This window comes from Apteryx mantelli, chromosome 9 (assembly GCF_036417845.1).
Source record: "Apteryx mantelli isolate bAptMan1 chromosome 9, bAptMan1.hap1, whole genome shotgun sequence".
NCBI lineage: Eukaryota > Metazoa > Chordata > Aves > Apterygiformes > Apterygidae > Apteryx > Apteryx mantelli.
The window spans coordinates 24,088,361-24,102,848 of NC_089986.1; the positions used below are offsets into that span (position 1 = coordinate 24,088,361).

At 37.7% G+C, this 14,488-nt stretch overlaps 1 protein-coding gene across 1 annotated transcript in view; it reads right to left on the reverse strand.

Moving 5' to 3' along the window:
- Positions 1 to 14,488, reverse strand: part of CLSTN2 (calsyntenin 2) — a 393,600-nt gene that overhangs the window by 94,630 nt on the left and 284,482 nt on the right. The window contains exons 3-4 of the mRNA XM_067301933.1: positions 2,255 to 2,450; positions 448 to 656 (exon numbers count right to left, since the gene is read on the reverse strand). Of these exons, the coding sequence (XP_067158034.1) occupies positions 448 to 656; positions 2,255 to 2,450 (405 nt within the window). The remainder of the gene's footprint in view (positions 1 to 447; positions 657 to 2,254; positions 2,451 to 14,488) is intronic.

The following is a 14,488-nucleotide window of genomic DNA, read 5'->3' on the forward strand; positions in this document are numbered from 1 at the left end:
AAATATCTCCAGAAAACGGTCCTTTCTGCATTTAGACCCTGATTCAGAGAGTTCAGGGGCATGGAACTAACCATAAACAGTGAATAAAGCCTACTGGATAGGACTACACACTTGCATTAGGAAATGCCATCCCTTGGATAGGGAACTAGATCCGAGACAATTACAAGAATGCATCGACTGACAGTGAAACATATTGCTCTTCCAAAACTAGGTTTTTAAGTTTCATTATAAATAACTACAGCACTTTCTGACCAAACCTTATGTAAAAGGGATGCATTTTTCCCAATATAACAGTGCCTTCATCCTCAGAGATGAGAACAGGATTATTCTCTTCAGTTAAAACTAAAATGGGCAGATTATCAGCTGGTATCAACTGGTAATGTTACCATCTACAGAAATTACTGCATCTGGCCCAGGACTTACAATTGCATCCTTCTCCACACTCACCGTTTCTGTCAATGGCAAAAGGAACGTCTGTTGTGACAATTTCATAATTGCATATCTGGCTGTACTGTGGAGAACAGTCCTCATCCAGGGCTTCTACTTGTAGGATACTTTCATAGATCTTTCCCTCCGTCACTGCTGCCTTATATGCACTCTCCTTGAAAGCTGGTGAAAACTCATTGACATCCTTTACCTGGATATGGACCACTGCCCTAAAATAAGTAAATGAAGAATTCAAGGAGAAAATTTAGTTTATTATGATTTTAAGTAAGATCATGTTATTAACATTGTTTTCAGAACATTTAGAGGACTAATGCGGAAAACAACTGGAAAACAAGGTAAACCTCTGCTAAAATGAGAAATTATTGAATTAGTATGTTTAATTTTAGCAGTTCGAAAACCTATTGTGGTGTTAGTGAAAACATATTGCCACAGCTAGCAAGAAGAAGGCTTCACGGTTCTCTTAAAACTGTGCTGCCTCTTAAAATAGACCACCACCAAAAAGTCAATGAAATTATTCCAATGTAAAATGGATTAATAAGTGAAAAAAGAGAAATAAAATTACAGTACTTTTACATATTCACCACTAAAAATGGTCAGTTTACAAACACTCTTCAACATTAAATAAGTCTCTCACATTCTGCTGATTGTAATTATCTAATGCCCTAATTACCTGCAATATTTTACATCTAGCTTGTGAAAGAAAGAGTACTGTCAGTACCTCGAACTGACACGTAACATAATATTTAAGGACAGAAATGATCCACACATCCACTGTGTCAGTGTGGGCCTGAGCTTCCCTGGTGATTCACAACAACACACTCATTTATGAACAAATCAAAGGGTAGGGTCCTTGTTGCTGGCAGCTCTCATTAGGATAACGACTGTGTCACATTATCAATATGTGCATTATTGTAAACCCCTGAGGGTCAAAAATGAAAGTCTTTTTGTATTCAGTGAACAAACCCTGAAGGCATTCCTTTAAAAAGATCTGCTATCTGAACTGACAAGCAGGGAAAGAGAGGGACAAAGCAGTGAAGGGACTTTCTAGACCAATAGCAGAGCCAGGAATAAACCATGGGACCCTCAAACCTAGCTTACTGTGTGATTTAGCATATAAACCACCACAAGTGTACCAACTTCTGGTCCCAATGTTCCAGATTTCATTTTGGTCATGACTGGACAAAAATACTCCACAAGCATAACACCTACTATATTGTTACTGACATGTGATGGAAAAAACATCATAAACTTTAATAACATGAAGCAAAAATTGTTTCTGTAACTTCATAGTTGTTTGATACTGCAGGCTTCTTATAAACGTGTATTTTTATTTTTAATATCCTTAAAAAGTTCAGGATGGATTGTAGAATTAATTACATTTCTACTTGTCACGTGTCTTCGAAGAACAAAAGCAAGAATGATTACTATTAATCATTTATTTAAATGGCTCTCATAGCAAAACAAACAGTTTGTATACCAGTTACACATCTACGTGTGAGTAAATTTCATCTTTAATAACAAGTGGTCTGGAGCTTGGTTTCATGAACTGGGTGAAAAAAAGGCACTGTGCCATTTAAGGTTATGCAGGGAACTGGCTCCACAGTATGAAGTACCACCTATTAACCTAACCTATTAACCATCCTGCTCAACGTGTTTAGTTTATCTGCTTAATGTGAAAGCAAGAATAGAAAAATAAACCAAAACCGGTTTTCCACCTGACTGTAGTATAAAAGGGGTCCTTCAACCTGATCTGTACTGTAGTGTAAATGCATGCCAAAGCAAAAATTTTTTTCTCATTTTCACTCACTTGTGAGATTTCTTCCAGTTTGTTCCACTTGGTCCTGATCCACAGTCATAGGCCTGGATGATGAATGTGTACTCCTTCTGCAGTTCACAATCAACTGGACTTTTTGCTCGAAGACGACCTTCTCCAGATGTCTTGTTTAGCACAACGGCTTCAAAGGGCATTTCTTGCCCATGGATTTTAAAAGCACAGATTTCACCTGTGAAGAATAATACGAAACAATCATAACTGGGGAGAACTAAGTCACATGCATCAGAGTGACACTGGAGATGTTACTCATTTGCATTTCCCACATTGCTGCAGACGGGGTAGCAGAGACTCAGGCAGGGGTTTATAACACAGCTATCAGGGACACTGGCCATCCATGCATCCAGCGTGATGTGGCAACTGCAATTCTGGACACATACTTCCCTCTTCCTCTGTCATTGCAGAATAGTTTCTTAAAGCTTTACAGACCACTCCCTGGACATATTATCAACATAAATTTCCAGCTGGAACAAGAGGAACTTATTTAGTTAAATGAAGAAAAGGAGATCAAGCAGAAACAAAAATAGTGATCTGAGAGGTCTTCTTTCCTTAACGCCATCACCCCTTCATTTTGACACTTGAGCTGCCGGGTGGTAGCACATGTGTAGATTCTTGCAGTTTAGTCCCCCGACAGCAAAAAAATTAACAATTCAGAACATGGGCATATTTGAAATGTATCTTGCTTTATTTACATGCATATATTATCTTTGGAACAGAAGCAGTCTCAAAGGACCAGAGACAAGTGCCCCTTTTGGGCACCTCAGTCACCCACCCAAATTCACACATCCATACATGAATGCCTTCTTGCCAGCAAGTCACACTCTCCCTAGACTGCCTCCCAATGTAATAAAGCCACGGCTTATTCTCAGAGGAATACTATGTAACAAAACAGATGCTATAGCAAGGACTAAAAAATTGATTAGGAAATAAGAAACAACATAAAAATATGAGTCTGGAAGAAAAAAAGAAAGTTTCTGGTGATCACTTCTTTATCCCTCTTTATCCTTTGCACTGATGGCAAGGATATGCATGCTGAATTCATTTTTAGGCATTCCAGAATCCAACTTTAAAAATAAAATATTTAAATGAACACCAATGTGGCTTAAATATTTCTATGACACATTAAACACATGCTCTTTTATGAGCAAGTCAGTCTCAGAACATGCATTATAGATTCAAAGCTGTCTCCCACTCACATAATCCTTTTCCATTTATTTCCAATTTACAGTTGCAGCCTTTTGGAAATCTCCTTGCCAATCATGTCTGAGTCAACTGCCAAATTCTAAATTAACTCTGAATCTATGACCCCTAGCTCATGCCTAGCTCTTTTCTCTATCACAATATATTGTTTGTTTCTAAAGAAGGTAGCCAGTGACTTTATATACGTTCTTATTCTTATTATGGGTGAGAAAGAGAGAAAACATGAAGGATGGGGGAGATTAGGTATACTTAGAGTATAAATACAGGCATTTAGGATATTCTCTCAACTTCCACTGCATAGATCTCCCTTGACTATAATGGGACCTGAAGCTGAGCTCAGCAATATATGCTGACATTTAGGCAGATGAATCCCACACTTAACACTTGTAATCAATCCTGTGAATGTCTTTACGGGATCCGCACACAGATGTTTTAGTACGAGGCACCGGGAAAATACATTAAATATTTGCTTGGACCCAAGGCTCCAGCCCCTCCCACAAATGGCGTGAAAGGACTGTGTGGTTTTTCAAGCTCCCTGCTCGACAACAGCCGCGCTCTTTTCCAGGCTTTTTTCAGCTCTCCTTCAGTGAGCCCAAATATTTGGCCTTTATAAGAAGGAACAGATTTTATCCTGAAAATCAGACTCTGAAGAAGATGAAGACTTTGCGTATGGCACAACCGTAATGGCAGGCTCCGCAACAGCTAAGAGCTGCGAGGGAGTAAAGCAAGGGCATGAGCTGAAGGAAAGGCTGAAGTGAGGCAGTCTGCTCAGCTTCAGTCATCAGTGCTGCTCAATGAGCTTATATCTCAATAAATCGTCACAGATGCCTGTGAACAAAAAGTTATCCTCATTTCCCTGCAACTTCAAAACATTTATCTGTAAGAATATTGCGGATTTCAGTTTTAATTTAATAGAAAAATAACATTTTAAATCTGGGAAGTCTAATGGAAAAATGCTATTTGTTCTGTTCTGTAACAGTGGCCTTCCTAGTTTCTTAATAACAAAGTTTTCCTCAGATGCACGATCCATCAATAGAGATCATAACTTGAGTGTTTCGTGTTTATTATTTTATTGATCCGCTGTTTGATTATGAACAATACAGCATTTTAGACATCTAAACCTACTGCTCTTAAAAAATAAAAATAGCTCAGGGTAGAAAAAAAGAGAGTAATCTCAGCCTTAGTCTAAAGGTTTATCATTTTCTCCTCTCCAAATTACAAGGCCTGATACAAAACAATCATAGAAGCCGACCAAGTTCTAATTACTCCTCCCCAAATATTTTAGAAGTCTCTGTACCCTGCTACTACGTTAGATACTCCAGCTTTATAAAGAACTCTGATTTTGTCTTTTATATCCCCATTTGCCAAAGAGAAAACAATTCGAGCTGCACAGGTGCTGGAGATATTTGTAAACACTATGCCACCCTCCCGACATTACACTTCCAGATTTTGCTACAGCAACCTGCTTATACAAAAATAAATACATATATTTTTTAAAACTAGGTAAGATTTTTTTCAGAAAAAGGATTCCACCACTGTTTCCAAAGAAATGAGTGATCACTGATGGAAAGTGTATATAAAAATGTATAGTAAACAAAATGGCTCTAAAAAAGGTGTTTTAATGAGTGTATCAGAAATGCAAATGATAACAGAGTTCTATCAACTGTAACAAAGCAGAAAATTAAATTAAGTCTAACTATCTTTACATTGTGACAGCAATAACACAAATATTTAAGGATTACAGATACATGAAATTACTGCCAGGCATAACAAATGGAGCCACAGGGCTTTATCCTTTAAGCCCAGCTGAGCTAACCCCAGACCTTCCTGAAGTCAACGGGAATTGTGCCAAGTTTACATTATTCACTGGGTTCTTAAATACATATTGTTAAGTAATTCATTCAAGGAGAAGGTATCCCTCTTATTCAAGCTCACTACGTAACTTGTGGAACAACCATGTGGAACATGGACGCCATCCACCTCACTTCTTTTTAGGACTGAGATCGTTAGAGTGCAAGTCAGCATGTTATCTCCCCCTCAAAAGATACTGTGGCAAAAAAATTAAGTTTTGTCCTTCATTTCAGTTGAATGGATTTGATAGTGTTGATAAAAAAGGTGGTGGTGGAGATGATAAAATAGCAGTAAGTTGGTGATATCACATAAAGGTGGAAGCATGTCCATGAAATCCTACAGCAATCGCATTCAAGGCCAGGATGTACATCCTGAGCATTTCTGGTTGCTTCCTACACAATCTTCTGGTTACAGGGCTTAAGTTTATTAAGAGTTGCTTAATTAAAAAAAAACCTTTTAATTAAATTCTGGGCATTATGCTTCCTCTTCATATCATTCATAGTCCTATTAGCCATAAGTATCTATTAATTTCGAAGCCTACGTTACTTTTAAGTTGAGAACTCTGGTGGAGATCCATAGTTTACTACCACAGAGATATTAGTCATATAATTTTCTCTGTAAGAACTATAACCATTTAGAATATCCAGAAGATGTTTCATATTCAGCAACTTTTACATGCAAGATTTAGAGCGCTGATTATAAGCCTTAATCAACAAAATTGTTCTATGAATTACTGCCTTTTATACCAAAAATAAAACTCACACTGCTTTCAATGGAAAATCCCTAATGTTACTCCTTTAATGTCTACACAGAATTATTCATTTAAACTCAATTTCATAAGTTATTAAAAAAACAAAAAAAACTGTTGCATACTCACTTTGCCTTTCACAGTTATCTTTGCTTTTTGTTCAGCTTTCATTAATGAGAATACAGAAAGCTCCAAGTGAAAAGCTGAGATCTTTGACATTTGATCATTTTCAGCAACACTTAATATAAGACAACAGTTGTATCTGACTGCAATCAAAAAATTTTTAAGTTTCATTAACCAGAGTTCCTAGCATGTACTATTCTCTCCATTGGGCTTATGATTGCTCCTGGAGTACAGTTTATACAGGTGCATTCAGGGTATGTGTATGTGCGCGAGTACAGGCACATGTATTTGTTTCTGCCATTAACTTTTGAACCATTTGCTGATTTCAACCAAATTTTTAAAAGATGAGTTGCTCCCTACAAATGCTGTGAAATTATGCAGCTGCACAATAGAGATTACAGAAACTGGGTAAGGGTGACGAAGACGTCCCATCTCATCAGATGCCCAACACTCCACACAAAGACCTTATAAACGCCCAACAACAAGAAAAGCTTCAATTCTATCTTGCACCTCCTTGGCACCAGTCAATCAAACATGAGGCACAAATCTGTAGGAAATCAGGCTTCATTAGTTCACTGCTGACAGAATGACTCATTTGTATTCATGTTCTGTTCCAATTTTATTACGCTCTCGACTTTTATTATATTTCCATGTTTATTCTTCTCAGATGGGCAAATAACAGTGTAGCTGTCCATTTATTTAGAGCAATATCATTAAAGGATGTGATTTTACACTTCCTGAGGTAAGATCTCAAAGTGTCTAAGAATCAAAGCCCTGAAACCATGCACACCCATGCTAACGCCCGAGCAGAGACCTGCGCTCTGTCCATGAGAGATACCACTCAAGTTTCAGCTGAAGGAACACAGACAGAAATGGACACTTTGATATCCATGACCAAGGAGTCACTGAGAGCTCTGAAGACTTGCATATGAATGTCAATAATAACACAGTTTCTTCCTTATGTGCATCCTTCAGCAACTTGATTTAACTACATGGATCAATCACATCGTAACAGAGGTATTTGAAAACCATCAGTAAGTCCAGAAATGAAACTCCTTCACATACTACATGGCACTATCAGGCTCCCAAAAATTTTATTAAAAAGGTATGAATTTGCTTATAGATATGACTCTGCTATTGCTATAACTAGAGGTTTAAAACCATTCTTGTGAATGAAATTAAAGCACTATTAATCTGAATCAAATTTCAATGATCAAACCTTTACATGTGCTCCCTCCACATACACGGGCACATCAAACACCAGCGCACTGCTCTTTAAACATCGACCCTCAAAGATCTCTTTTGGCAGTTTGATGGAAAGATGCAGAGGCAGTGCAGCTGGGACTACTGTTCAACTCAATAGCTGTTTTCTCAGAAACGCAGCAGAGATCCTCTACATACAGTCAATGGTGGTTTTTTTAGTAAGTTTGGTTAGGGGTTGCTGTTTCCCTTTGTTTTTTAATCCAACCTTCCAGGATAACAATTGCACGCAAGTTTCTCTCCTTGAATTCTGCAAATATTTCCTGTAGTGCACAGCTGCAGACTTCTTGGATGTCTCAGTGGCACTGCAAAGGTTTTTGACATGTTTTTCTACTATATGCTGTAGCTACTGTTTATATAGTTAAAGAACACAGAAGGCTGGGTTTTGGGGGAGGGATGGGTAGTTGTTTGGGGAAATAAAGCAATATAATAATTAGACATGTAAAATATCTTTAAGGTTAGAAAGAAAATAGTACTAAGTAAAGCAGTAACTACTGTATGTGCTTTTCCAGTTCACTGAAGTCAATACTATTAAAAAGCATACTAATTCAGTATGCTAAAATCCAGGAAGCTATACGGAAATCATCAACAGAGGGAGGTACTGATATCTTAATAAAATACAACAATTATTATTTTCTTCACATCTGATTTTATGGGCAGCAAGCTCAGTCAGCCACGAGCATAAAACCACTGCTACCCTTTACTATTCTATTCTCATGGGTTTGAAATCGGAAAACAGAGGAAATTACGCTTGCACTTTAAGCGATGCACTGTTGCCATAAGCCCACGCCTAATGGACCATACTTCATTCTTCTGTTGATAACATGGACCAATTGCTCAGGATGAAAAGACTGCAGGCAGCATATAAGAAAAAACCTTATCTGGGTTTCTTCTTCGCTCTATGGTAAGCTTCCCAGGGATGGCACATAGGTTATGAAGGCACTCAGCAACAAAGCACTTGAAAAACCTGCTCTAGAAGTTAAGGAGCTAAATGCAGGTAAGAGCACTCAGTAAGAAGCTTGTTTAAAAAGAGCAATCTTTACGGACATACTCCAATTACAGTGAGAAATATGACCATGTCGCTCACCTCAGACCATCACATGGTTAGAGGCGCAACACATCACGCTGCGCTCTCAGATCTGCACAAAACCACCTTGCACTCCAACATAAATGATGGAGAATTCATACATGCTTGTTTGAAGCCTGCAATAAACAACAAGCTGGGACACAAAAACATGTAACAAGGAAATAAAGTTTCAGGCAAATAAAGACGTGCTTAATTACCTGATAATTATACAGTTCTCTGACATAGTTTACTCTAAAGCACAGAAACATAAAATATTGTCATTCATTCCACCCATCAATCAATACAGATTAAATTAACATTCTATTATAAATAACTTTAAACATTTCTTAATCTTTTCTTTCTGAAATCTGCAAGATTCAAGAGAGGAAGAAAACAAGACGATAAGATTTTAAGAACAATACCAAAAAGTATAATATTATAACCAATATACAGAGCTCCATACCCACCTACAACAATGAAAGCTTTTTTTAAGATCATGTTTCATGTTTGGAAGTGTACTGCGGATTCAGCAGTACATGAGAGTATCACCCAAACACACATCCAAAGCATACACACAGCCACCCAGTTTAGTTAGAAGGTTAAGAAAAGGCATAGCATAGTCTCCTTAACAGTTACACCATCATCACTGAAAAATATTTGCTTGGCCACTTTTTAGAATACCCTATAATAATGAACTATTTGGAAAATAATCCTGCAACTGTCTAGTTAAACCTGCAAATAAAACATTGAAAAGGGGAACTTTAATCTCCAGAAGCTAAGTGGAGCATAATTACTCTGTTCCCAGATGTGTCATCTTCTGATCTGCTTTTTCATAAGTGTCAATAACAATCATAAACATACATACTAGCGGAGTTTTTTTCTTCTTCACACAGATTACCTGCGTTATTTGATTAGTGTTCAGTTTGGCTGCAACATTCTCAGTCAGCGATTACAGATTTCCTGTTTGCGTATCAGAAATCAGTAGATGAAACATCAATTTGCTTCAGACAGTCATTTTTCAGCAAAAACAGAAGCCCAGATGCTACCACTGCCCTAATTCCACATCTTCGTCTGAAAGACAGTTCATGAAACTGTTCACAAAACTGCTCTAGAATCTCCGCTAGATTAGTGCGGTCTACATTGATAAAAATAGGAGGTAACTCGCCCTGTGAGGCACTGACCCATTGTAGTGTATATATGCTTTCAAAAAGGTCAACCTACTTTTGTAATAGAGACCTAGAGGACTTTGCACGTAGAATTAAAAAGGTTATTACAATGTCTGCAATAATTTGTAGCCACTAAGTACTGCTGAGCTGTTAAAAAACAAATGCTAATAAAGTATATAAAAGTAGCTTATCATATCAAGAAGCTAATAATGTATAATGTGACTAGTATTTCAAATTAAATAAAGAGCTAGGATTAGGAATGGCTGTTAGCAAATATGTACTGCTCACAGTCTGATAGGCAAACCTAACAAAAATATTTTCTGCAGCAGGACAGATGTATCAACTTGATCTGCTAGAGTCAGTTCCCTCGTGAAACGTACACAGACAAATAAGAAAACTAACAGCACTATGTCACACTTGGATTAGAAAATTAGCAGCTGTTAGTCTATTGAGGACTCAGCAGACTGACAGAAAAACTTATTTTTTAATTAAACCACTTTCCCTGGGGCCCTGTATCAAGACAAACAATTTCAGAGATAAAGCAGCTTGCAAAAAGTTGCATTTATTAAAATTATTCTATTGAATAATTTTAGATTTATTATTTTAGGGTATGTTGGCTTATTCAAAGAGGTAGAACATTCAATGGGTGATCAGTTCATTTTTCTGCTTATTTTTACTCAAAAGCATCACAGCTTTAATATGCTTATATTGATAATATGCTTATATGATTTTTTTTACCAGGAATTTTAGACTGGCTAGGACATAATTAAGCTGGCTTTGCAAGTCAAAGGCAGGCAGGTACTAGGAGCTAGGGCCATCTTGCAGAAACTTCAAAAGCATAAAATATTTCTAAATACAGGCATACCTTGGAGATATTGCAGGTTTGGTTCCAGACCACCACAATAAAGTGAATATTGCAGTAAAGTGAGTCACATGAATTTTTTGGTTTCCCAGTGCATATAAAAGTTGTTTACACTATACTGTAGTCTATTAAGTGTGTGATAACATTAAGTCTAAAAAAAACAATATACAAAATGTGACACAGAGGCACAAAGTGAGCACATGCCATTGGAAAAATGGCTCTGATAGACTTGCTCGATGCAGGGTTGCTACAAACCTTCAACTTGTAAAAAGCGCAGTAAAGCAAAGTGCAATAAAACGAGGTATGCCTGTATGTAGACTGAAACAGAAATCACCAGTAGGCTCTAGAGAACAGTGACGCAGAAACAACGGATTGCCTGTTGGTGGCAGCACACATTATCAACAGACCTGTGTCCTTCCAGCATGCCAATATTTTGAGATAGCCACTTACCTGCTTTTTTCTCAGATTTGTAATTTGAATGATCAGATTGATAACAGGATGCCATTCCATACAATGGAATCACCTGAGAGCAACGTGTGGTCATCTGAGGCATGTGTAAACAGGAGGCCGCATATAGTTGGATACAAGCAGCTCTAAGCTAGAAACCAAATGGTCCCATTAGCATGGTGCTGGGCTTGAATTAACAGGCATTCCTAGCTGTCTCAGGGCTAGAAGGCCCAGAGTGAGAGCAAAATAGGTAAGAAAGGACCACAAGAACCTCTGTGATTTCTTTTTCTTTTTCTTTTTCTTTTTTTTATGATGAAGTGAGGACAAAGAAAGTAAGACTAGAATATTCTCCAAAACGAGTAGCCAGACATGTCAGGTTTGCAAAAATAAGCACTAGAGAGGTGCAGTGCAAAATACCCCGGGATACTTGTGGAATTTTCTTAGCATTGTCAGCCTATTGTGATATGTGCTAATTTGTTACATCAGCTCGGGAAGTGATTTTACGATGAAACTAGGCGCTAAGTACGGGCTATCAACTCGTGAAGTGATTTTACCATGAAACTAGGCGCTAAGTACGGGCTATCACCAGATGAACCCCACTCGAGATGATTGTACTGAGCCAGCAGAGCGATATTGCATTGTGAAATGTATGCGCGCGACCTGAAGGGCACCACGCACAACGCAGAGGAAGACCCCAGCCTTCATCCCGACCCCCCCCAGCAACAGCAGGTGCAACCGCAGAAGTTACAGGAAGTGCTACGTATATCTGGAACTAGAACCGCATATAAGGGGACTGTGAGCAGGGGATTACGCACGCCGTTGGTGGAGCAGGAGACTCCCCCGCCGCCCAGCGCTGTTTTGCTTACTTGTAACTTGCTCAATTATTCTATTAAATTGGAATTTATGCAACCCGGCCCAAGTGGTTGTCAATTTGTCACGTTTACCTATAACACTATGAAGCAAGACGTGAACAAAAGAGAAATTATGAGATCTGGATCTTCTCACTGGCTCCATGCACAGTAAAATACGTCAGAGAGGCATTATGTATCTCAGAGGTGTTTCACTTTATGTCCACAAAAACACAAGTAAGGCAAAACAGCAGGTTATGAAAGGGATGAAGTACTGATACCTCTCCAAGTTTTTCACTCAACTGTTGGCTTTGCTTTAGCCTCTTCTTACAGAAGCAGCTTAAATAAAAAGTTTAGGAGCATTAACTTGATCTTGGTATAGAGCCTGGGCACACGGGCTTAATCTCTGCATCCTGCAGACATGCAGCAAAAGTAGAATACTGAGTTTAATTTTTACGAGAGCACCATATGGCTCCTGATCATGACTTTTCTTTCATTAGTATTTACTTCCTTTTGTCTGTCTTTAAAGACACTGAAATATTCAGCTTGAGGTGTAAAATCATGCTTTTGACTGGATCTCTAGATGTGATGAGTTATTTTGGACATAAATGCCTCTAGTACAAAGCATCATCACAAATGAAAAATGACTTAGCTGTGATAGCATCTGGGTTTTTTTGTTTTGTTTTGTTTTGTTTTTTAATCAGAGTGGAAATCACATAGTGAAGATAATAAAATTCATCAAAAGAAAAGGCAAATGCAAATCTCCCATTACAAGATTATTTGCCCTCTAATTTGTGTGCTCATTTAGAATTGCTATCATTATTTCTAAAAAATATATAATCATATATATTATATAAATATCATATATATCACATATTTATCAGACTCCCCTGAGCCTTACAATCTCCTTGTCTTTTATCTGTGTAGTTTATTTCCTACCATACTATATAAAGACAAGCAACAACACTGTTCTTAGGCATATGGTTGTTCCCCCTGCCATCACCAATAAGCCATGAAATGGCTCCAGCCATTGACTGTAACTCAGTCAACAGAAGGCTGGATTTTCATGCTGAAAAGGGTTTGTGGTGAATCCTCACTCACAGGTGGTTCATTAGAAAGCCTGTTTTTTGAGGCACAGAAATGCAAGAGAGACTCCCCACCACAACTTTGCATAGGACTTCCTTACAGCCTACTCATGGCTTAATATCTATACCTTAGAGGTGTGAGAACCTCAGCTGAATGAGCTGCCTACCTCAATATTTCCAAAGCTGCTCTTGAGCAACTATTATGAGATGCCTTCTTCCTTATTTCCAACTTTTGATTCTGCTAATAACAGCACAGACAAATATTTCAGCAGTACAAAACATTAGCTTTTTCTCAGACAATAGCTTAGTCCTGTTCAGAATTCAGTAAGATTCTTGCTTTAATGCAGGAGTATCAGCCATAACAGTCACTGATGTATATTGGTGATTCAGATGAGACATCAGCCAACAAAGCAGTTGCAGCAGTGCAGACCTTTGGTATAGTAGTGACAATGGTAGGGGATATTCTGCACCAGTATACCTCAGGTTAATGATAAACATTTTTTTTTAATGTATTAGTATGAATTGTAGTAGTATGCATGTAGTAATATGAATGGCTGTGGTAGGGTATTGTACCAGGCAACCCTTTCCTTAAATCTTAAAATAGAAATTAAAAATAATTTTTCCTATATTGAAACTTGGAGTAAGTTTTTATACTCACATTGATATGAAAATAATTGCACTGGTTATACCTACTGTATGTAGACTGAGCCTAAGATACAGAAAAACCACTAAGAACTGCACAGTAAAAATAGGTGCTTTGTTCCTTCTGAGATCTACAGTGGGATATCCTATGCATATTAATTATTCAGTAGTGCAAGCAGGTTTGATTTTTAAATAGTGAAAACAAAGCCACAACGAGTTTGATATGCTTGCTTTTGTGCTTCTTTACCATCTAACATATTTGAAAACCTTGCTGTATCTCTTGGGTGTTACCACATTCATTGCCCTCATCCTTCCCCTTGAGCAGGAGCTATACAAAGGACAGCAATTCTACTATCTAACACTTTGAAGCTTTTTTTTTCCCACTGTGAAATTAAAAATTATTTGAAACTTTTCATGAAATTGAGCTGTATCAAAATAGCTGTTTTCAAAAAAAGGTCAGATTTTCAATTTGGTCCTATGAAAAAACACCAGCACAACTGCTACACCACTGACAGAGTTACCCAAATATCCACAAAATGCTTTTGCTTCAGTGAAACTAATTTTCATGAAACATATTTTTGCCAGCTCCGCTATAAATACTTAATGACTTACTTGCTCTTTCTGTTTGGCTTCTGCTCCCCCTCTGCTGCCCATTTCTGACTACACAAGTCTGAGAGCTGTTCATGACATGACAAACAGCTGCATTTTGTGGCTGTTTTGTACCCTTTAGAAAAATTACCCTTACTCATTTCTTGAAATATATTAGAGACTGGGAATGCTGTCTCTACTGAAAACACAGAGTTTGCCACTGATTACAATGGGTCCAGGATTTCATTCTTGGATTTAATTCCTACTTTCTTTACGCATGACTCACTAAATTTCTTGTCCTCAAAATACATATGATATTGTAAA